The sequence below is a fragment of the Mya arenaria genome, chromosome 3 (genome assembly GCF_026914265.1).
Source record: "Mya arenaria isolate MELC-2E11 chromosome 3, ASM2691426v1".
NCBI lineage: Eukaryota > Metazoa > Mollusca > Bivalvia > Myida > Myidae > Mya > Mya arenaria.
The window spans coordinates 25265794-25291866 of NC_069124.1; the positions used below are offsets into that span (position 1 = coordinate 25265794).

The following is a 26073-nucleotide window of genomic DNA, read 5'->3' on the forward strand; positions in this document are numbered from 1 at the left end:
ATAAAGTGAATAAAAAACAAACAAAAAATATCTGAAAGATTGGGTAATGGCTAAAGGGACAAGTGAACTGTAAAAGAGTTAAATCCATTGATAAATATTAAGCTTTAGCCTATAACAACAAATACAAAAGTTATCAAAATATTTGCACAATTGTTACAGTTTCAACCGGCGCCCATATTCGCCTCGCGGCGCACGTGTTGTTTAATATTTGCATTCATATTGTGGCTTGCAATACTTTTGCGCAAACCTCAGAATAACGAGCAACGCTTAAAGCTGCACGCTCACAGATTAACCGTTTTGACATACGTTTTTTTTTTTTTTTTTTTTTTTTGTCTTGAAATAAGACTGTTGTTGCATTAATATCTGAAAGCCGGTGATATAAGAATGCTGACAAAAGATCAGGTCGCGGTTTTTCATATTTACGTTCGAATATTAATGTTTTGTTTTATGTCTAAATGCGTTACTAACGTAGCAAGAAAAATGCATGATACACCAATCAACATAATTATGAAATTATGAAAATAAACGATCTGGGGGTTTTTGTTAGCAGTCTTAAATAACTGATTTCCATGCATTTTTCGCAAAAATTGTCTTGTTCTAAGTAAAAAAAAAACGTTGTCAAACCGTTCAATCTGTGAGATCGTGGCTTTAAAGACAAATGTGATAATACTCAAATGTGATAATACTCGACACATATAAAGATCACAGTAGACTTTTACCTGGCATTCACGGTTTGCCCATATATCTTCTGTCTTGTTATTATGTGCATTCGGAACTCATTGGCCATTTTCCATCAAAAACAACCTCGGATGTATGCCGGTACATCAGTAGAAGAAGATCGAACATTTTAAATAATGCTTGTAGTATTCATAAATTAGTTATAGTTTTTTAACGTGTATTTTGTATTATTAAGTTCAAATTGATTGCCACTGAAGTAAAGTATTGCATAAATAATTAAGATTCCCATCGGGTAAAGTCATTAAGTTTAACTGCTAAATTTAAATTACTACGCGATCTACTTGCAGCGTAGTTAAATGTAAAGATTTCTGACATTGCAAACCGTCCACATACATTTGAGATTATTTTCGATGGGAAATTGCCAAGGAGTTCCGAATGTAATCTGTAGTAACTGCCACAGATATAAAATATCGTATTTTACCACATATATTTCCCATTTCAGATCGTGTTGAGTTGTGACGCCGTTATGAACCTACAATCAAAGAAATAGTTCTGACATTTATATATATTTAAGAGTCGTCAGTGAAAACGTGTTTTAACATAGCATGCGACGATGACCTGTTAGTTTCCAAGCCTCCTAACATTTCTGCTCGATAGCATCCTTCGGTAAAACACGTACTTACGTCATAGAGTGAAACCTGTTCTATATCAAATATATATAGATATATATAAAACATACATGGACATAAAAAAATATACAAGAACTTTCAGAAGATATATGGAGAAAAGTGCATGAACAACACATAAACTTTTTGTTTGAAATCATAGTTTGGGTTAAATACATTGTAAATATTACAGCGGGTAGTTCTTATTTTAGACTGGTATTTATTATACTTTGTTTTGATCTATAGCCCATGAACACTTCTAAAGTTGCCATTTTATGTTTTAACCATTAAGTTTAACGTCAAAAATTCGTTTTTTTTCGGTAGCAGATAGAACTCTCTCTCTCTTTCGGCAACTTTAAAAGTGATTGGTAATCGTTTATTTGAATAAAACTATTTAATCGAAGACTGTTTTTGTAGTTTTGTGTGTCTCCCCTTTTATTTTCCAACCTAGTGGCGAACGCTGGAATGAACCTCATGTCTAAGGATATTTGCGTACAAGATATTTCTCCCACCTCAGATAAGTAGATCACAAAATTTGGCCATGCTGGAAATCGTTTTCTCCCACCTCAGATAAGTAGATCCAATAATTTAACCATGCTAGATATTCTTATCTTGCCCACGGGGGAAGATAAAATGCCCGTATGGAACTCCTTTTTTATGGTCACCACATTGTAATTACCTCCCTTGTTGAAGACTGCCGTCTGTAGCGAATCATGGAAACCTTGTCTTGTGGCAATATTTAGAACGCTAGTTAATTATCTCTCGCTTCAAATGTCACCAGAAAACAGTTTTCACGCACCTTTTAAGAAATAATGCTTTACTCTTCTTAGAACTATTTAAAGACCGATCAGACCATTTATATACTCTGAATCACTGCGCGAATATCCATGACAACCACGAATTATCGCATATCCGTACGAAACCTCGTTTCCGCAAAACACCCTACGCTCGGGTCGGAATGAACCTATCTTACACTCTCGGCCATGAAAGATACTTATTATAATCTTGCCAACGGACACAGATAAAACAAGTACCCGTATGGAACTATTTTTATATATTAAAAATCCAAATTAATTATTTCCCGCTTTAAATGGCACCAAAAAAGGTGTTCACGCTGCATTCAAGAAATAATGCTGCACTCTCCTCAGAACTATTTAAAGAACTGTTAACATCTGAATCAATGCGCGCATATCCATGACAACCAAGAATTAACACATATCTATACGCAAACTATTTTCACCAAGCACAAAAGAGTTCCAGCGAAAGAATACATTAAACTTTATATTTTTAAGCTGAGAAGGGAGAAAAAGCATCTACCATTGCCGCTCGTGTAAGATAGGTTCATCCCAACCCTCGCGCAGGGTGTTCTGCGGAAACGAGGTAACCTATCTTGCACTATCGGCCATAGAAGATCTCGTATGGTCATTGAATGTGTAATATTCATACGCTGGCCAAATGCTCTTTCCATCATGGCAACGTTTAATCAAAGCGCTTAAAGCGTTGCAAGGCTTTCGGTCTGGGTACGTTTTGAGAGTATAGTCGTGTTATTATAAATCAAATTAACATAAACATCAAACGAAAGTTTATGCATGCTCATGAATTCCTTCCCAAATACTTTTATAAGATGTTCATTCTGAGACTCAATTAAATCGAAACCATGGAGTATCAGTCGCTTAGTTTAAACTTATTTATTTTTACAACGATTGTGAAACAAGCTATTGGCAACTTATATTAATCACTCTCCTTTGCACGATGTTGCGCGAGAGTGTGGTCTTGTGTTGTGGGAGAAACCGGAGTACCCGGAGGAAACCCACTTGTCCTACTTGGTGACCACAAACTAAACGCACATGCTTGACATATCAGTCACTTGAAATACTAATTTAGAATTCAACATTTAAAGCTAATGAAAGTGCATATAGGCAATCTTTAAGTACCAGACTTAATTATTAAGAATATCACCTTTTGTGGGCGTTTAATTGTCCGCCTACTGCCAATCATCCGATACACACTCATTGCGTCCGTTTTTGCGTCGTCAATATCTCAGTCAATGAGGTTGTATTCTAAGTCAGTTAGTTACCTGAAACAATTCCTTAATGAATAACAAAGGCACGTTCGATACGCTCACTCCACCCATTCTTATTTATTAAGAATTTATTTCATGCCATCTTAGTAACCTATTACTAGATATGTGGAATAACCAAATCATTACAAAAGTATTGAGTAATAAACAAATGAAACTTTATCTGGAACTTTTGTTTCATAAACAATGCACTGTCACGGATAAAGCATTTAGGCATTTTTCAATAAAATCTACTCAAAACTTCAAACAATGACTTATTCGTATGCAGAGGCGTAGCAAGGCCTAAAAAACATGTAGGCCCGATGGTTCTAGGTGCGTTTTGGGATACACCTTCAAAGATTTCTTTCTAAAATAGTAGCAAAATAGTGCAGTTTGGGAGCATTCCAGGAGAAAAACAAAAGGCACAATTACATCCATTTTTATGCACATTACACAAACTTGATATTTGCAATGATTACAATAAAATCAAGCAAAACACCCTGCACGTAGTTAAAATAAAACCAGACATGCATAACGTTATATAACAACTCATATTATATTCAACTTTTGAGTTGATTGTTTGAGTAGCTATTAGTTTTTATTGCATTTTTGGGTTATTTAAATTTCGTCATTTTCAAAAAGGTTGTCGGCCCAGGCCTACAAGGCCTATATGTAGCTACGCCACTATTTAATTTGCCATCAGGGTTCGCCTGCTAAACCAAATGTCTTCAACCAAAATGAATTGAAAATATTAATAAAGTTTAAGTTAGAGGTCTCTTTCTACAATGACAGGATCCTCGTGCAAAATTTCTCTTGATCGAAACACACACATACTATTCATTTCTTGTATGTATTTATGTTTCTTTAATTGCTCTCAACCTATGTCACTAATGGACATAAGGGCTGGTTTATAAATAATTAAATATCCATATTCCACATGCTCAAGACTCTGTACTGGGACAAACAGAGAAATCTCCACACACTTTCCGTTCCATACGGCATTACATGACTATACTCGCAAATCGAAGCAGGCCGAAAGTTTTAATTTTAGTTGTAAAAGTGTATACTATAAATTTAGTAATGGCTAAAGGTTGTTAGTACAGTCGAACCCCGTTGGCTCGAACTCGCTTGGCTCAATAGAACTAGATAATTAAAATAATTACATTTTCTAGGATTTCAATTGGGCAATAACGCCAAAATGCAGCTTATTTGCCTCTAAATAAACCTCACAACAAAATTATAAATACTCAATACAGCGCTAAGTACTTCTAGCAAGCAAAGAATGCAGAACGCAGCCACGTAGCCATTGGAGCAGATTGGTAATGTAAATTAGGTTTGTTTATTTGAGTTTATTGTGTTTTAAATGCCATAAGTGACATGAGATAGAAGTGACAGCAATTCGCAGTAAAATCCAGACATTGGAAGACTTGAAGAAACATAGTGAGATACAAGATATCCGGGTGCGATACCCTAGCTCTTTGCGAAGAGACCTCTTGGTCTTTAACGTGCTCGGTGTAAAGCACTGATACACGGGATACAACGGTTCTGGGTTGAACCAGTACTGAGTACACCACTTTTCCAAGCACTACCCTTTAAATGCCGAGCGCCAGGCAAGGGAGCTTCTTGTACCAACTTAAACGTCTTTCGGTATGACGTGGCCCGGGATCGAACCCACGACCTCCCGCTCCGTAGGCGGACGCCTTAACCACAAGGCCACGGAGAAGGTGTTGTAAATTAGGTCGTTGACCACCGCAGTTCTAATTGTGCTGAGGTTACTTAGGGGCGTTACCTTTTGACCTGCACCCCTCCCTCTTAAACGAAATTTATTAGGTTTAAAGTGTTGGCATGGGGGTTTGGGTCCTGCCCCTAGAAACTTTTAACAATTTCTAGTCCGAAATGGTGAATTTTGGGCGTATTTTATTACTTTTCTTCTCCTTCATTGAAATAAAAAGTAAACTTGGACGATTTGAGCCCCCCCCACACCCCGAATCCGCTACGATGATAACGATCTTTATTGGAACGAGTCCCAGGGCCCAATATCACAAATATACTTAAGTCAAATCTCAATCTCAGACTCAACTCATTTTACCACATAAAAGCATAGTTTTATACAATTTTTTGTACGTTTTCATTCTTTTTGAAATCATACTTTTTTTTTTTTTAAATGAATGTGTTGATAAAAATATTGTCAATATATCAAAAATAAAATAATTCCAAAGCAAAAAGTATACTTCAGTAATTGTTAAAAAAATAATAGATTATACTCTTAGTCTGTAGAATATTTTTCATTGGAATTTTGACCAAAAGTTTTAATCAACATATTCTATGATAGAATGCGCTCTAAAAGGTGTTAAAATATATTCGAGTTTTAAAAACTTCTGATGTTAAAATGCGGTGAGATTGAGATTTGACTTAAGTATTTTCGTGATATCGGGGCCCAACGTTTATAAGAGTTTTGATGGAAAGCATTGTTTACGCATCTGGCCCCAATTTCTCGAAACTTCTTAAGCTTAACAGGGTTAAGTCGCTTATTTCAATTAGCCAAAATACATACTTATAACGGATTTTGATAAATGAAAAATGGTTTCTTCTAATTAGCATACGGATTTTTCTGATACAATTTATAAAAAGTCTTAAAGAAGTAAATATAACGCATATTATAGAACAACAAAATAGTGAGTTTAGCTTAATCCTGTTATAAGGGATTAAGAAGTTTCGAGAGATTGGGGCCCGAACATGTTATTATAAATATCTTAGTTTTAGGCTAACTGTACTAAGTTTACGTTTCAAAGAACATTGTCATGTTTTCAAGGGTCATACACTGAATCATTCAATTTCGTCTAACAACGTGCAACAAATACACACAGCAATGTTGAAAAAGTCATTTTCAAATTTGACAGCATTGAACGTCACGTGATGTAGGCTGCAATGGCGTTATTTTTTTAAATATATGAACAAGTTACATGGAAATGTGGAAATTGCTTCAAAAAATTTCCTGTTGATATGTGTTGCGAAACACTAGATGTAAACGTGTATTTTTTCGTGTAGCCACGTACAAATAAATGGGTGTTTATTGAAACGAATGAATAACATGTCTTGAATACTTTTGAAAAAAGAAAAAGTTGCCAACAATGTGATCATGAGCGACTGTGAGTGGTGAGTCACTTTAAGTCACTTTAATGCGATGGGCTAGACGACGTAGTGCGGAAAAAGTAGTCCACGCGTGCACGTTCATGTACAAGTAGTGTACCACAACCTCTCTAGTCCCTCTTGAAACACTAAAACTCTTGAAAATAAAAGCAAAGTATACACTCAGCGTAAACATCAAGCCTCGCGAATATGACTGTCGTGGAGTCCCTTAAAACGATACGATATGCTCACTAAAATTGAAAATAAGACCAAAGTCCAGTCCACAGCGTAGATACACCCCCACCCCAACCTTGCAGATAGATGTTTAATTCTCAGTGATTATGACGGTGAGGGAGTCTCTTAAAAAAGATTAGCTATTTTCTTTTAAACTCTTGAAAATGAGAGCAAAGTCTACAGCTTACACAACAAGCGAATATGACTGTGAAGGAGTCCCTTAAAGATGTACTCTTACTCCCAAACAAGATTTACCACAATTAATAATATTGTTTTAATATTCAAAAAAGGATGAAAATATGTCAAAAACAATGGTTCTTATGAGGGATATCGAGTTTAATTTGAAAGAAAAGAGCGTAAAACACGGTATTTCTATCTTATAAGACTATAGTAGACCTAAGTAAATCGTTTAGCGCTTTCAGCTATTAAATACACAGATATAAACTTGTTATCAGTAATTAATATTTTTCCATAAATGTATTATTTAGTAAGTAGTTTAAGGTTTTTCAGTCAAAATTTATGCTTGTTATACATGTTAAAGTATTGATTTTGAATAAGAGTGTCACTTTAAAAAAACGATGAGCTTTGTTCACTAAAACTCTGAAAAAGGTCAACGGCGTAGACTACACTCCTCGGCTGTAGCTTGTTGTTAAATTTGCAGTTCTAATGACAGTAAGGAAGTCCTTTAAAACGATGTACTATGTTCACTAAAACTCTGGAAAAAGTCAAGGGGCGTAGATCACACTCCTCGGCTGTAGATTGTTGTTAATTTTTCAGTTTTTATGATACTGAGGAAGTCACTTAAAACGATGTATTATGTTCATTAAAACTCTTGTAAATTTGAGCATAGTCCACAACCTAGACAAAACTCTTCGCCTGTAGCTGGGTGTTTAATTCCAAGCGGGCAATCGCCCTGGAGCTGTTTTCCCTGGGGAGCAGCCGGGCACCGCGGAAGCGGCTGGAGAGCTGCCATGTTGTGAGGCATATTGTGGCAGAGGTTGCAGAAATGGGTGGTGCCGAAACAGAAGAATGATGCTACACTACAGCAGTAGCGGCATTTATACTCGATAAAATCAACGCCATGCTTCACACATTGCTGAAAGATATAAACCAATGTTAAAAAAGATTCAATTATACGGTTAAACTTTATTCTAAGTCATGGTAAACGGTTATTAGTAAGTATTTACCAAAATAAAAAGGCCCAGAGTGTCGCAGCTTAGTGTTTGATTTATATTTTGTTTTCTGACACACCATCTCCACCTGAACAAAATCGATAACAGCTGCATGCTGATTAATAAAAATTAAGATGTATTCCGAACAAATTGAATTACAAATAAACACAAACAAAAAAATGCACAAATTGCATTAAATAAGAGGGCCATGAGAGTACTGAATCGCTCACCTGAGTGAAAGTTTAAACCTTGGCGCCCCCCTTAAACAGTCCAAGTCTGGAGAAAAACACTAATAAAATATGCTCAAAATGCACCATTTAGTACTAGATATTTTTTTTTTAAAATTCATGTGGAAAAAATTCTAAACCCAAATACAAACAGTTTATTCCATATACGGTGTTCGCTTCTGACTTCTGAGGGAGGGGTGCACGCAAAAGGTTGCACCCTCAAGTTACGCCCCCTCTTACGTCATTTACTGGCTACGCCCCTGTTAGCAATATCGACTAGGCCTAATATTTATATTTTCTTTTATAACAATCGCGACTAGGCAAACAACAATCTTCCGTTTTACCTGAACGCGCTGCGGATCACTGCATGGTGGACACACGAGTTCCTCTTCCTGAATCTCTTTGTCCGCCGCCGCGCCCTCGCACTGGGCCGCTCCCCCAAAGTATGCCTATACAAACCATAGATAAAATAGGGTTTATTTTCGCGAAATTATTTTGTGCATTCATAGTCAAAGTAAAAGAAAAGTGTTGTTAACATTAAAGTAAGTTTTTTAGTAAAGTCAATGAAAATAATGTATTTTGGAAACTCTTTATTTGTTATTTCATATTACTAAAATATACTAAGATTAGAAAAGTGACTTAAAGCTGTACTCTCACAGATTTACCATTTTTACAACTTTTTTATTTTTTGTCTTGGAAAGAGCAATTTTTGCGTGAATATCTGCAAACCAATGATATAAGATTACTGACAAAAAAAAGATCGTAGACTTACATATTTCCGTTCAAAAATTATGTTTTGTGGCCTTAACCGTTACTAACGGTTTAATTAAGAAAATGGCATAACACATAAATTTTTGAACTTAAATAAAAAAGTCTGCGAACTAATTTTTGTCAACAGTCTTATTTATCTTATTTAACTGGTTTCAATGGATTTTCGCATTTATTAAAAGGTTGTCAAACGTTCAATCTGTGAGCGTGCAGCTTAAAGTTAGGAAATGACTTAAGAAGTCTAATGAATACCACCCCAGTTCTTCAACGCAAATGCAATCAATCATATTTGCCTATTACATACACTAAATATAATATATTATTATTCATACTATGGTTAGAAATCAAATGGTTCGAAGAGTCTTGTATACCTTCTTATTAAATATAAAATACGGTCACCGCGTTTGTTTTCACATATTGAGGGGATTGGGCAGGCTGGGAGAGATAAAGATCAGTTTATACGATGACGGTGTAAATGAAAAGAACCGAGAAATTTACCTTTTTACACTTAAAGCATTGATAGTAGCTGTATTTCTCCATGGCATACAGTTCGGGGTTTTGGTGGTCCGCCTTGTCTTGTTCCTCATACGCGAGCCTCATTAGCGCCTTCCGCTTAACGTCTTCAAGAAGGGCCTCGAGCGGGGCGAGGATAGGGGCCAGCTTTGTGTGGGATATCTGCGCCTTTAAGTAGGAGCATGGTCGAATAAAGACAGGACATGATGGGTATGTTACTGAGGAGGCAATTGCACGATACAGTGGAAACGAGAGGAACGTGTCCAGCAGTCAACAATTTTACTATGAGCTTATTTAATTAAAGGCAAACTGATTAAAAACCCAACAGACTCCCGAGAGACATGAAACAACACATGACAGCAGACACATATTACATTAATACAAAAATAGTTATTATATTAACCAATAGATGTATGGGTTTCTGAATACGGACGGTCAATAAAAATAGGTGTTAAACCGGTTTAAGTTATCTAAACCTCACTTGAGCAAAACATTACACAAGAGTGCCCTGAAGGCCCTGTATCGCTCACCTGATCCAATTCAAGTGTGAAATAAGTGTTTTCAGGGCGAGGGCAATTGTGACAGGGGGTTAGATCCTTCCTAGTGACCATTTTTTTTTAATATCACGGATGATTTTTTTAATATCACTGATGACCCAGTTGCAAACCTTACCTTGCTGTTATAAGTACATTCTGACCAGGTTTCATATAGATAAAATAAAAAATATGGCCTCAACAGTGTTTTAACAATGTTTTCTATGATTTGACTTCGTGACCTAGTTTTTGAACTCAGGTTACCCAGTTTCAAACTTGACATAGACTTCATAAACACAAACATTCTGACATAGTTTCATGGTGTTCAAAGAGAGAATGTAACCTCTACAGTGTTTACAAAGTTTTTCTATTATTTGACCTAGTGGCCTGGCTTATGACCTCTGATTACCCAGTTTTAAACACTACCTAAAGATCAAGAAGAATAACATTCTGATCAAGTTCCATGAACATATGGTCATAAATGTGGCCTCTAGAGTGTTAACATGCTTTTTCTATTATTTGACCTGGTGACCTAGTTTTTGACCGCACATGACTCAGATTCGAACTTGGCCTAGAGCTATTCAATATAAACATTCTGACTAAGTTTCATGAACATACAGTCATAAAGGTGACCTCTAGAATGCTAACAAGCTTTCCCTATGATTTGACCTAATGACCTAGTTTTTGACCGCACATGATCCGGATTGAAACATGACTTAGAGATTATTAATATAAACATTCTGACCAACTTTTATGAAGATACAATTATAAATGTGACCTCTAGAGTGTTAACAAGCTTTTCCTTAAATTTGACCTAGTTTTTGACCGCACATGACCCAGATTTAAAAATGACTTAAAGATTATTTATATAAACATTCTGACTAACTTTCATAAAGATACAGTCATAAATGTGACCTCTAGAGTGTTAACAAGCTTTTCCTTCAATTTGAACTGGTGAACTAGTTTTTGACTGCACATAACCCAGATTCGAGCTGACCAAGAGATCATTAATATTAACATTCTGACCAAGTTCCTGAAGATACAGTCATAAATGTGACCTCTATAGTGTTAACAAGCTTTTTCTTTAATTTGACCTGGTGACCTTGTTTTTAAGCCCAGATGACCCAATATCGAACTCGTCCAAGATTTTATTGAGGGTAACATTCTGACCAAGTTTTATTAATATTGTGCCCTTATTGGGACCTCTAGAGTGTTAACAGTCAAATTGTTGACGACGACGGACGACTACGACGGACGACGGACACAGGGCGATCACAAAAGCTCACATTGAGCACTTCGTGCTCAGGTGAGCTAAAAAGAATGGTTACTACACGACATGCTACACAGAAATGCGGCAGTCAACTTATACATTGACAAACATTTAGAATGGTAACACGGAAACATTCATGGTGTTCTTAAAAGCAGAACACAACCAATAAATATGTAATAGCACTGACAATCAGATAGTTATATGAAAATCAAAATATAATTTGTTTAACAAGGAAAAACAATAAGCAATACATTTGACCACCTCCCTTTACCTGCCCTTGACTTCCAACCATCCTTCAACCCCGACCTTGACTTTCAACACCTCCCTCAACCCTGCCCTTGACTTTCAACCATCCCTCAACCCCGCCCATGACTTTCAACATCTTCCTAAACCCCGCCTTTGACTTTCAACACATCCCTCAACCCGCCTTCAACTTTTAACAAACTATTAACCCCGCCCTTGACTTTCAACCATCCCTCAACCGCGCCCTTGACATTTAACCATTCATTAACCCCGCCCTTGACTTACATCATCCTTCAACCCCGCCTTTGACTTTCAACACCTCCCTCAACCAGCCCTTGACTTTCAACAATCCCTCAACCCCGCCCATGACTTTCAACACCTCCCTCAACCCCGCCCTTGACTTTCAACACCTCCCTCAAATCGCCATTGACTTTCAACCATCCCTCAACCGCGCCTATGACTTTCAACACCTCCCTCAACCCGCCCTTGACTTAACAATCCCTCAACCCCGCCCTTGACCTTCAACACCTCCCTCAACCCCGCCTTTGACTTTCAACATCGCTCTCAACCCCGCCCTTGATTTCCCTCAAATCGCCCTTGACTTTCAACCATCCCTCAACCGCGCCTTTGACTTTCAACACCTCCCTCAACCCGCCCTTGACTTTTAACAATCCCTCAACCCCGCCCTTGACTTTCAACACCTCCCTCAACCCCGCCCTTGACTTTCAACATCGCTAGAAACCCCGCCCTTGCTTTCCCACAAATCGCCCTTGACTTTCAACCATCCCTCAACCCCGCCCTTGACTTTCAACACCTCCCTCAACCCCGCCCTTGACTTTCAACACCTCCCTCAAAACGCCATTGACTTTCAACCATCCCTCAACCCCGCCTTTGACTTTCAACACAACCCTCAACCCCGCCCTTGACTTTTAACAATCCCTCAACCCCGCCCTTGACTTTCAACACCTCCCTCAACCCCGCCCTTGACTTTCAACATCGCTAGAAACCCCGCCCTTGCTTTCCCACAAATCGCCCTTGACTTTCAACCATCCCTCAACCCCGCCCTTGACTTTCAACACCTCCCTCAACCCCGCCCTTGACTTAACAATCCCTCAACCCCGCCCTTGACCTTCAACACCTCCCTCAACCCCGCCTTTGACTTTCAACATCGCTCTCAACCCCGCCCTTGATTTCCCTCAAATCGCCCTTGACTTTCAACCATCCCTCAACCGCGCCTTTGACTTTCAACACCTCCCTCAACCCGCCCTTGACTTTTAACAATCCCTCAACCCCGCCCTTGACTTTCAACACCTCCCTCAACCCCGCCCTTGACTTTCAACATCGCTAGAAACCCCGCCCTTGCTTTCCCACAAATCGCCCTTGACTTTCAACCATCCCTCAACCCCGCCCTTGACTTTCAACACCTCCCTCAACCCCGCCCTTGACTTTCAACACCTCCCTCAAAACGCCATTGACTTTCAACCATCCCTCAACCCCGCCTTTGACTTTCAACACAACCCTCAACCCCGCCCTTGACTTTCAACAATCCCTCAACCCCGCCCTTGACTTTCAACACCTCCCTCAACCCCGCCCTTGACTTTCAACATCTCTCTCAACATGCCCTTGACTTTCGACCATCCCTCAACAACGCCCTCGACTTTTCACCCGCCATCATCTCCGCCCTTGACTTTCAACCATCCCTCAACAACGTCCTAGATTTTCAACCCGCCATCATCTACATCCTTGACTTTAAAACACCCTCAACAACGCCCTACGCCCTTAACTTTCAAACATCCCTCAACAACGCCCTAGACTTTCAACCCGCCATCATCTACATCCTTGACTTTCAAACATCCCTCAACAACGCCCTACGCCCTTGACTTTCAAACATCCCTCAACAACGCCCTTGACTTTCAATCCGCCATCATCTACGCTCTAGACTTTCAATCCGCCATCATCTACGCCCTTGACTTTCAACCCGCCATCAGCTACGTCCTTGATTTTCAAACATATCTCAACAACGCCCTAAACTTTCAACTCGCCAATCATCTACGCCCTTGACTGTCAACCCACCATCATCTACGCCCTTGACTTTCAACCCGCCATCATCTACGTCCTTGATTTTCAAACATATCTCAGTAACGCCCTAAACTTTCAACCCGCCAATCATCTACGCCCTTGACTGTCAACCCACCATCATCTACGCCCTTGACTTTCAACCCGCCATCATCTACGTCCTTGACTTTCAACCCGCCGTCATCTACGCCCTTGACTTCAACCCGCCGTCATCTACGCCCTTGACTTCCAACCCGCCAATAATCCACGTCCTTGACTTTTAACCCGCCGTCATCTGCGCCCTTGACTTCCAACCCGCAAATCATCCACGTCCTTGAATTTCAACCCGCCGTCATCTACGCCCTTGACTTTCAACCCGCCATCATTTACGTCCTTGACTTTCAACCCGCCGTCATCTACGCCCTTGACTTCAACCCGCCGTCATCTACGCCCTTGACTTCCAACCCGCCAATAATCCACGTCCTTGACTTTTAACCCGCCGTCATCTGCGCCCTTGACTTCCAACCCGCAAATCATCCACGTCCTTGAATTTCAACCCGCCGTCATCTACGCCCTTGACTTTTAACCCGCCGTCATCTACGTCCTTGACTTCCAACCTGCCAATCATCCATGTCCTTGACTTTCAACCCGCCGTCATCTACGTCTTTGACTTCCAACCCGCCGTCATCCACGCCCTAGACTTTCAACCCGCCAATCATCTACGTCCTTGACTTTCAACCCGCCAATCATCCACGTCCTTGACTTTCAACCCGCCGTCATCTACGTCCTTGACTTTCAATCCGCCGTCATCTACGTCCTTGACTTTCAACCCACCGTCATCTACGTCCTTGACTTTCAACCCGCCAATCATCCACGTCCTTGACTTTCAACCCGCCAATCATCCACGTCCTAGACTTTCAACCTGCCGTCATCTACGCCCTTGACTTTCAATCCGCCATCATCTACGCCCTTGACTTTCAACCCGCCATCATCTACGCCCTTGAATTTCAATCCGCCATCATCTACGGCCTTGACTTTCAACCCGCCCCCATCTACGTGCTTGACTTTCAAACATCCCTCGACACTGTCCTTGACTTTTAACCATCCCCCTATCTCGACCTTGAATTTTAGCCCTCCCTCAACCCGCTCTTGACTTTCAACTATCCCTCTATCCCGCCCTTGACTCTCAACACCTCCCTCAATACTTGTAATAATATGTATTTAGCAAAATAATTTGGAAGAGACATAACTTCGAAAAACTAGCATTGACTGCTCTTACTGAAGATTCTAACTGAAAATTCTAACTGAATACTTAAACTGAAGATTCTAACTGAAGAATATAACTAAAGACTCATATTGAACACTCGTACTGAAGACTATCGTACTGAAAACTATCGTACAGAAGACTCACACTAAAGACCATTCGTACTGAAGACGTACAGTGAAGACTATGTCGTACTGAATGAAGACTCACACTGAAGACTCATATTGAATACTTGTACTGACGACTTCATCGTACTGAAGACTCACACTGAATACACATACTAAGGACTGCGTTAAATGGAATACTCGTACTGAAAACTCGTACTTAAGACTTAGTCGTACTGAATACTCGCACTGAAGACTCTCACTGAAGAATTGTTCTGAAGGCTACGTCGCTTTGCAAATATTGAAGACACGTTATAAATAACGTACTGAAGACTCCAATGAAAAACACTCAAGACACTACGCCGTACTGAAGGCTCATTTTGAAGACGCGAACTGAAGACTCATACTGAAGACTCGTACTTAAAGACTACGATATACTGAAGACACATTATCAAGACTTGTACTGAATACTCATACTGAAGGCTCATACTGAAATCCAGTACTGAACACTCGTACTGAAGACACGAACTGAAGACTCGTACTGAAGACTCGTACTGAAGACACGTACTGAAGACTCGTACTGAAGACACGTACTGAAGACTCGTACTGAAGACATGTACTGAAACCTCGTACTGAAAATTCATAATAAAAACTGTAGCAAAAGACTCATACTGGGGACACGTACTGAAGACTCGTACTGAAGACACGTACTGAAGACTCGTACTGAAGACTCGTACTGAAGACTCATACTGAAGACTCGTACTGAAGACACGTACTGAAGACTCGTACTGAAGACATGTACTGAAACCTCGTACTGAAAATTCATAATAAAAACTGTAGCAAAAGACTCATACTGGGGACACGTACTGAAGACTCGTACTGAAGACACGTACTGAAGACTCGTACTGAAGACTCGTACTGAAGACACGTACTGAAGACTCGTACTGAAAATTCATAATAAAAACTGTAGCAAAAGACTCATACTGGGGACACGTACTGAAGACTCGTACTGAAGACACGTACTGAAGACTCGTACTGAAGACACGTACTGAAGACTCGTTCTGAAAATTCATAATAAAAACTGTAGCAAAAGACTCATACTGGGGACACGTACTGAAGACTCGTACTGAAGACACGTACTGAAGACTCGTACTGAAGACTCGTACTGAAGACACGTACTGAAGACTCGTACTGAAAATTCATAATAAAAACTGTAGCAAAAGACTCATACTGGGGACACGTACTGAAGACTCGTACTGAAGACACGTACTGAAGACTCGTACTGAAGACACGTAATGAAGACACGTACTGAAGACTCGTACTGAAGACTCGTACTGAAAATTCTTAATAAAAACTGTAGCAAAAGACTCATACTGGGGACACGTACTGAAGACTCGTACTTAAGGCTACGTTGTACTGAAGACTCATACTGAAGACTCGTACTGAAGACACGTACTGAAGACTCGTTCTGAAAATTATTAATAAAAACTGTAGCAAAAGACTCGTACTGGGGACACGTACTGAAGACTCATACTGGGGACACGTACTGAAGACTCGTACTCAAGGCTACGTTGTACTGAAGACTCGTACTGAAGACTCGTACTGAAGACACGTACTGAAGACTCGTTCTGAAAATTCTTAATAAAAACTGTAGCAAAAGACTCGTACTGGGGACACGTACTGAAGACTCATACTGGGGACACGTACTGAAGACTCGTACTCAAGGCTACGTTGTACTGAAGACTCGTACTGAAGACACGTACTGAAGACTCGTACTGAAAATTCTTAATAAAAACTGTAGCAAAAGACTCATACTGGGGACACGTACTGAAGACTCGTACTGAAGACACGTACTGAAGACTCGTACTGAAGACTCGTACTGAAGACACGTACTGAAGACTCGTTCTGAAAATACTTAATAAAAACTGTAGCAAAAGACTCGTACTGGGGACACGTACTGAAGACTCATACTGGGGACACGTACTGAAGACTCGTACTCAAGGCTACGTTGTACTGAAGACTCGTACTGAAGACTCGTACTGAAGTCACGTACTGAAGACTCGTTTTGAAAATTCTTAATAAAAACTGTAGCAAAAGACTCGTACTGGGGACACGTACTGAAGACTCGTACTCAAGGCTACGTTGTACTGAAGACTCGTACTGAAGACTCATACTGGGGACACGTACTGAAGACTCGTACTTAAGGTTACGTTGTACTGAAGACTCGTACTGAACACTGGTACTGAATACTCGTACTGAAGATTTTTACTGGATACTCCTTTAAGTCTAGCATTGAAGACTCATACTAGCATTGAAGACTCATACTAAGGGATCGTACTGAAGACACGTACTGAAGTCTTGTAGTGAAGACTCATTCTGAAGACTTTTTCTTAAGTGTCGTACTAAAATCCCGTACAGAAGACTAGCACTGAATACTCGTACTGAAAACTCTTACTGAAAACTCGTACTAAAGACTCGCAAAGAAATCTCATACTGAATACCCGTACTGAAGACTCGTGTTGAAGAGTCGTATTTTTAGACTCGTACTGAATACTCGTATTAAAGACTTGGATGTAAGACTCGTACTGAACACTCGTCCTGACAAGTCTTACGGAACCTTCTACTTAAAGACTCAAACTAGAACTCGTACTAAAGACTTGCAGTTTAGACTCATACCGAAGACTTGTACTAAAGATTCGTATGGAAGACTCATACTGAAGACTAAACTAAAAATCCTTACTGACAACTCGTTTAAGAAGACTCGTCTTAAATATTTGCACTTATAACTTATACTGAAGAATCGTACTGGAACACATTATGATGACTAGTACTGAATAATACTCAGACCTAAGACTTGTACTGAAACGACTACAAGCTAAAAGGCGTTGTTGTTTATAGTCGATTCTGTTTATACTTGAATGTAACGCAAACTATTCCCGAAAGTTTGCGAAAATACAAAATTTATTTAAAGCCCTGCCGCAACAGGTAAAGGGATTCAAAAAATCGGGGAAATCAGTAAGTTGAGTTAATCCTAAGACTTTAATTTTATCTAACTATTCGACCTTAACCTGTTTTCCCATGACAGTTGTACAACACATATTTTGTATGAGAGCGCTTCTAAACAATTTTCAAATTCATCTACATTTGTTGTATGGGGCTTAAAGGGACCAGACACCAGATGATACAATTGCAAGAACAAAATAAAATTGTCAAAAGGTTACATAAAACTGATATCGTTGTGTACAATGCAATGAATCTTACTTATTGAAGTAACACATCGATTAGGACACATCCATCATTCGCATTTTTTGCGCATTTTTTGCGCATTTTTTTTCCAATTCGAAATTTACTAGGGTTGTCTTACACGTATATCCCAGTAAGGTTAAAAATAACGTTGGTATAATAAACGGTACTCATTAACATATATGATTAAAGCTGGGAAACCAGTATTCGCTATTTTAAACGGGGAAACACAGATGAGACAGTAACATGAGTATTACGTTTCTTTTATTTATAACATGTAAATTTATGTATAATCGGCCTCCTACCGACTACCATTGACAATTCTAGACTTGTTTTGATGAAGTACTGTACTTGCCGATTATTGGACCATCTGGTGTCTAGCCCCTTTAAGTATGCATCAGCTCAACTTCTTAAAACTTAACTTTGTAATGTGACCACTTAACGCTTCCATACCTTACACAAGGGGCACATCATGCTGTTGAAAACAATGCGAGGCCCCACCCATCCGTTCTGGAGAACTCGTTCCATGCAATGGAGGTGAAACACGTGGCCACACGTGAGCTAAAATTAAGGTACACTCCCTTCAACCGTACGCTGGTGAACATATTTATACATTGATATAAAGTAAGAGAAAACTCTTTACAAGTATATATCAAACGCAATATATCAAACGCAATATTGGATTATTTAAAACATGTAGTACGCAGCAGAACAGGGGGGTCAAGCGTAATTTATTTTTGCGGAATATTAAGTTAGGGACATGTTGGATGCGGAACAAAACGAGTGTTTTGGTGTGTTTGAAGGATATGTTGACCTGGTTGGTAAGTTCATATCCCCTTTATCGCAAAAATAATACGCCTACCCAGAGACAATACGTGAAAGTTTCTCTCAGTTTTTTAACGTATGTTTCTAGAGGCCGCAACAAAAAGTTATTGAATGTATAAGCTGAACGAGTGTTTGTTTTCAAAGTGTATCAAAATGAGAGTGTAATAGTATCGCAAGTTCCAATAATTTGAGATAAATATTTTCTGATGTACGCAGAAAAATCATATATTCTTTTTAACAGCTTGACTTGGTTTAAACTTTAGACTTGTTGATTATAGTAAAGTACTGAGGTATAAACTAAACAAATAAGTAGCGTATCTAAATAGTTCAAATTGAAGCCATGTTGTCCGTGCAAAAGAAAAATAATTCCTGACTTGTTACCTGTATTACGGGTGCATCACGGAGAGCTTCCGTGTAGCAGATAGCACAATCGTCATCCGCAGTCTGTGAGAGCCCCACCGCCCGTGACGCGCAGGCCGCCTGCAGGCAAGGCGGACACACTGCCTCGTCCTTGTAACCCGTGCATGCGTGACCACACTGCAGATTTTTTCCGCAAGCGTTCGACGACTTCAGGCGGTAACATGTGGATAACATATCTGCGGGGGGAAACGATAGACGTTACACAGGACATTGGTACATTTGTTAAGTTTATTTTCTTTGAATACAGTCGAAACCCGTTGGCTCGAGCTCGCTTGGCTCGAATTCCTCGTTGGCTCGAACTTGATTTAGAAGACCGATTTTTTTATACTGAAGGTTAACGATCCCGCTTGGCTCGAATTTTCCGACGCTCGAAGTATTTTCGCCGGTCCCTGGGAGTTCGAGCCAACGGGGTTCGACTGTTTATCTAATGTGCGTAGTTCATGGCAATATTTTTTTCTCACAATTTTCGTACGTTCGAACTAAAGTATGGCACTAGCTTTCAGTTAAGATTAAACAATATTTAAAGAATACTTTTATTTAATTTTAACGCTATTTTCTGCAATAAACTTTAACAAAATGCAAAAACTTGCAACGTCGGAAACCCCCTACGGTACTCGATTTTATAGAACAACGTCCGAGTTATATTGATATGTCTCATAAATTTATGTTTAATCTTATCTGACAGCTGTATTTGGTTATAAGTTATGTTATAATTATAATTATAACATTCACAATATACGTGCTAATCATCAAAAGCAATATGTTATCAAGGGTGAACCATACATGTACCAATTCTGGTGATTGTTAAATGATAAATCACGCACGTATAAATACATATATGCGTTTATCTAGAGATAAATTAATCATATGAAAACACTCATATATTCGGTGTTTAAAAATGGTGCGGTATACTATAGAAATTGTACTAATACGATGGACCACTTGAAGCAACTGTGTTCATCTAATTTGGCACTCCTTTATAATAATAAAAATGATGATAATAATGATGATGATGATGATGATGATGATGATGATGATGATGATGATGATGATTATGATGATGATGATGATGATGATGATGATGATGATGATGATGATGATGATGATGATGATGATGATAATGATGATGATGATGATATGTAACACTACAATAGGTTGTCCGGTTAGCGCAGTGGTTAGCGCACTCGCTTCTCACCTAGGCGACCCGGGTTCGATTCCCGGCCTGGGCGCATGTGAGTTTGGTTTGTGGTCACCAAGCCGGACAAGTGGGTTTCCTCCGGGTTCTCCGGTTTCCCCCACAACACAAGACCACACTCTCGCGTAAAATCGTGCCAACGAGAGTGATTAATATAATGTTGTAATAACTTGTTTCACAATCGTTGTAAAATAAATATGTTTAAACTAACACTACAATATGTACTTTCCTGGAACTGCCTTTCCCGTCTGTCTGTTTGCGTCTTTTGTATGCCTCGTTCGCTTTTGACTCCGCAAAAAAGCCTGCGGTTAAGGAAGCAATGATAAACAAAGGTATGTGTAACCACAAAAACACACAAAAATATGTTGTTTCCATGTCAGCAAAAAATACAATTGACAACACACCGATAGCGATAAGGCTATGCCTACAGTTTCACGTGACTCTTTAGTTATTAGGCCCTCCGACAAGTACGCAGAAGCAGACGATAGCAACACAGTAGTGATACTTGACAATCAGATAAAAAGCATGGGACTTGGTAAAACATAGCAATAAAAGTAAGTATAACATTAATTTAGTTCATTTTTATTATTTCAATGAAATGTATGATTCAGCTAGAAATAATTTAATGAAACTTTAAAACAATTCTTTTCTAAATAATAATGGGATTTTGTTACAGGAAAAGTCTTGAAACTCACATTTAGGAAAACAAAACGTGTATTAATTTCCTTTACGAAAGTCGACAATTTTTAGAAAATGTCAAAACTCAATGGATTTTGCTGTTTTTCTTCCTTTATCAATTTAGAATCAGCTGTTTTATACAAGTTTAATGTAATATTATTATTAATATAACTACCTTAAAGGCCAAAATTAGCATCAAATTCCACAATAATCCATTATTCCACAATTTTATACTTTGATTTGCGTCATTAACATGTTTTATCTTCACGTATATATTTTGTGTGACCTTTAGTTATATGATATAACGGGCCTATACACCCATGGTTTATAGGTCCTTGATTATATTTGATCTGTTATCTTAATTCAAAAAATGTTACTAAAATCAACTGCGTTGTCCTTTCCCGTAAAAATGTGTCCAAACAAACCAAAAGGCAAATGCATATATGCGTCGGATAGAAAATTCAACGCACGAAAAGGAGACAAATTTCTAAATATAAAAAAACGCATGATATCGGCAATATTATACACGAATACTGATTACTTATGATGATATTTCCTATTTAAAGACTAACGGCAAATATACGAATAAAATGAACGGTTACATTAACGATAAATACATTTGGGGGTTGAAATAGTCTACTTAAAGGTTACTTTGAAATCAAACAAGTACAATGAAATGCATTATTTGAGCAGCATTATGGGAAAATGTCAGTATTTCGAATTTTATTAATCTTTCAGTTATGAGAAACATATTTGTATAGTAAAGTAAGTAAACAGCATAAAAAGTGCAGATTGTTTGTCAAAGATCATGTCGGATAGCAACTGATGCGCCCCGCCTAATCTAGACGCTGATTGGTAAGTCAGGTATCGACCGGCTAGTTTGACTGACAGACATGTCAATTCATAGGGTTGGATCGACGCAGCTCATCTGTAGGATTTATGTCCCCGTTAGTGGACTAGCACCACTAGCATTATTTAGTTAGTGGACTAGCACCTATAATTATGTTTAGTGGTGTGTGTACAGTCCATTTGGAACTCCTCTGTCATTTTCTATCGAAAACAACCACGGATGAACATGGTCGGTTTACAATGTCAGAAATCTGTACACTTTAACTACGCTGCGAGAAGATCGCGTAGTAATTTCAATTTAGCAACCAGGTTAAACTTAATAACTTTACTCTTGGGAATCTTAATTATGTTTGCAATAATACATTTCACTGGCAAGCAATTTTAAACTTAGATATACAAATGCAAGCTAAAACACTTTATTTAATAAATAATATGATATAAAATACGAACTACTTCTATTGATGTACCGACATACATCCGAGGTTGTTTTCGATAGAAATTGGCCGAGGAGTTCCGAATGTGTACAGTCAGGATCATTCATCCTGGTAAATGTGGCGTTTTGTACCTGTTTGATGTTTCTCCAGTCGCCGCCTTTGTTAAACACGACGATGATCACCTTCGTCAAAGTCGTCTGCTTGTGTTCGGTTTCAAATTTTGAAACGCACGAGCTTATGGATTCCATGACAATATCCGCAGGGTAGTTCAGGAAACCGCACCCGAGAGTGGGGAACGCTATGGACGTCATCTTTTCTTTGTCTGCTTGATTTAGGCAGTTGCTAACGACATCACAGAGAATCTAAAAATGCAAATTTTCGAGTTTTCAATCAACACATTGGGTGTTTTGAATCGTTTTACACATACGCTTGATGCTTCCAGGCGAGTATTACCGAACAAACAAGGGGCCGTTTCAAAAAATATCTCAATCGTAACACCTCGGCCATTTCCGGCAAGCTTCGAGAGTCAGTTTTATTGGATAATTGCCAAGGAGATCAAATTGTAAATAGCTTCGATTTTAGTCGATTTTAGTCGTAAATTAAATTAACTTACGGGTCTAAAAATTTGTTTCATTATTTTGCTACATTTGTGTGAATCGGATTTAGGTCAGCACAAATAAGGGGGAAAATCGATTGTTTGTCATTTGAGACGTTTATAGTTTATACACATTCAAGATTATTGAAGGAACGACTAGATTATTGAAACGAGTCAAGGAGGCCGTATTTATAAAGTAACAAACTTAGACCTAATTTAAGTTTGAGGCTGCACTCTCAAAGACATTTTGATAACTTTTCTTCTTTTGTTTTGTCTTAAAATGAGCCAAACTCATTCGGAACTCCTCGGCCATTTTTTCAAAAACAACCTCGGATGTATGCCGGTACATCTGTTGAAGTAGTCCGTATTTTTTTTTAATAAAAGCATTAATTAAATGTAGTGTTTAAGAGTTGTATTCATTGCTCTCAGTTTAAATTGATTGCCAGTGAAGTGTATTATTGCAAACATAATTACGATTCCCAAGAGTTAAGTCATAAATTTTAACTACTAAATAAGATTACTACGCGATCTATTTGCAGCGGACTTAAACGTACCACTTTTTCAGTATGTAAACCGTCCATATACATCCGAGGTTGTTTTTGAAAAAAATGGCCGAGGAGCTCCGAATGGAGCCAAACTCTTCGTAAATGTCTGAAAGCCGGTGCTATTGAGACTGCTGAAAAAACACACAATCAAATCTCAGTTTTCAATATTTATAAAAAAAATGGCGTTATATAATTTTATTAACGTTCTAGAAACCGCTTTCAAACGCTTAAAGCTGCACTCTCACAGATTGAACGTTTTGACATTTTTTTTTTGAATGTTTGTCTTGGAACGAGCCAATTTTTGCAAAAATCCATGGAAACCAGTGATATAAGACTGCTGACAAAAAAATAGATCGCTCTTTTATATTTAAGTTCAAAAATAAATGTTTTATACATTTTTCTTAAACCGTTAGTAACGGTTTCAGCCATAAAACATAAACTTTCGAACGGAAATATGCAAATCTGCGATCTGATCTTTTGTTATCAATCTTTTATCATTGGTTTTAATTGCTCTTTCCAAGACAAAAAAAAACAACAAAAAAAGTTGGAAAACGGTCAATCTGTGAGAGTGCAGCTGTAATAACACTTATAAAAACATCGGCAGTTGTCAAAACAATTCAGTTTCGTTATATTGTGGGTTATCTTAAATGAAATTGAAAGTATCGATGCAAAAATCAGCTGATTCTGAGACAAAAATTAAATAAAAGTTGTCAAATAGGTCAATCAGTAAGAGTGCAGCTTTAACAGTAGAATCCGAGTGTTTTGATTGGACTGTAGAAATAACTGGCCAATAGACTGCATAGAATAACTGAGAGTTCAGCTTTAAGAGTAGAATCTGAGTGTTTTGATTGGACTGTAAAAATAACTGGCCAATAAACTGCATAGAATAACTGAGAGTACAGCTTTAAGAGTAGAATCTGATTGTTTTGATTGGACTGTAAACATAACTGGCCAATAGTGTGAATAGAATCACTGAGAGTGCAGCTTTAAGAGTAGAATCCGAGTGTTTTGATTGGACTGTAGAAATAACTGGCCAATAGACTGCATAGAATAACTGAGAGTTCAGCTTTAAGAGTAGAATCTGAGTGTTTTGATTGGACTGTAAAAATAACTGGCCAATAAACTGCATAGAATAACTGAGAGTACAGCTTTAAGAGTAGAATCTGATTGTTTTGATTGGACTGTAAACATAACTGGCCAATAGTGTGAATAGAATCACTGAGGCTTATCTATGGATAAGGATAAAACCCATATTGAATATTGCTCCGAGTACCTGCTGTGGATCGAGAAAGTGTGTTCCCCAGTCAGGCAGTGCAACGTGGTATACGCGTTGACACTTAAGCCCATGTCCATTCGTGGCAGCCACACCTCCGAAGTGTATACCATTGGGGTAGAGGCGAGAACACTCCTCTTGCAGCCCATCCCCTGATGTTTTCAAAATTGATGCGGAGATACGCCCGTGCTTCAGGGCTAATCGCTGATTGGCGCTGTTGACGATGACGTCAGCCTTTTAGCGAAATGGGGGCATATATATTTATATGTTTGCATAAGTGTGAAGGTCAATAATGTATTGTATATAATAACAATATCGGAAACAAACTGTGATATCTAATGCCAAATTATAAATCTGAACTCAAATTTGACCTAACCAAAATAATGTTGTTGCTCCGTCTAGTTGCTAAAACCTGGGGCCAATTACTCCCAGCTTAATCAGGCTATAGGAACGTATGGAAGATGCGTTATTTTAAAAAAAAAAAGTACGTTTTATTACATTTTGTATTCTTCCAAGTTTTTTTCCAACAAACTTTACTGATTTTCAAAAAATGATAGCATACAGTTTTGTAAGGTAAGGAACTTAACAATAGGTCGCTTGGGTAACCAGGACCACAACATAAATAATACGGCCTGAATCATTATAAATGTTGAAACTTTACTTTATTTCCTTTATTAAAGCAAAACAGTGCATGTCAGTATTAAGAGTGTATATGATGATGATTTAAATATACATATATATCAAAACTGTACTTAAGACACCGTGAGGTCCAACTACTATAAAGAAATAAACATACGATTTACCTCAATATTTGCCAACTTTCCTTCATGTAATATTACGTCCATTTGTTCGAGATAGCAAATCAAGAATGGTCACCGCTCTTCATAATTCACTTCCTGGTCACAATACGGTAGCTGATTACTGCCATTTCGTATTTTCGCAACAATGATGCGCGGAAAGGAAAAAATAATTCGTCGTATTTTCGTCCCGCCATATACAGAGGCGGTAATCACGTGATACATTGTTTTGATACCAAGCATTAAAAAATGGCAGCGCCCAGTGAGACGGTATGTATTTTTGTTAAGTTTCTCTCAATAATTAA

The 26073-nt window shown here is 38.4% G+C and overlaps 2 protein-coding genes across 4 annotated transcripts in view; one reads left to right on the forward strand and one right to left on the reverse strand.

Annotated features, from left to right (window-relative positions):
• LOC128228158 (protein draper-like) overlaps window positions 1-1746 on the forward strand; it is a 35043-nt gene extending 33297 nt beyond the window's left edge. For both annotated transcript variants that reach the window (XM_052939311.1, XM_052939313.1), the window contains exon 18: window positions 1181-1746. The gene's annotated coding sequence lies outside the window, so the exon portion shown is untranslated. The remainder of the gene's footprint in view (window positions 1-1180) is intronic.
• Window positions 1747-7072: 5326 nt separating this feature from the next.
• Window positions 7073-25930, reverse strand: LOC128228862 (E3 ubiquitin-protein ligase MYCBP2-like). 2 transcript variants are annotated; one of them, XM_052940388.1, is made up of 9 exons: window positions 25775-25930; window positions 24972-25205; window positions 22690-22920; window positions 20827-20899; window positions 19364-19578; window positions 18611-18718; window positions 9431-9613; window positions 8509-8613; window positions 7073-7861 (listed from the first exon to the last, which is right to left on the reverse strand). In XM_052940388.1, exons 1-9 carry the CDS (start codon window positions 25814-25816, stop codon window positions 7589-7591), a joined length of 1464 nt encoding a protein of 487 aa, XP_052796348.1. In that variant the 5' UTR covers window positions 25817-25930; the 3' UTR covers window positions 7073-7588. The 2 variants fall into 2 exon arrangements, with proteins under 2 accessions (XP_052796348.1, XP_052796349.1); XM_052940389.1 differs by lacking the exon at window positions 18611-18718.
• Between the last annotated feature and the right edge of the window lie 143 nt (window positions 25931-26073).

Bases quoted from the DNA above. Each gene is read 5' to 3' on its own strand.
- LOC128228862 (XM_052940388.1), bottom strand. From the start codon at position 25,816: ATGGACGTAATATTACATGAAGGAAAGTTGGCAAATATTGAG. The intron at 22,921-24,971 runs GTACTCGGAGCA...TTGCATTTTTAG, and splicing joins ACTTTCTCGATCCACAGCAG to ATTCTCTGTGATGTCGTTAG. The intron at 7,862-8,508 runs GTAAAACGGAAG...TATATCTTTCAG, and splicing joins GTGATCCGCAGCGCGTTCAG to CAATGTGTGAAGCATGGCGT.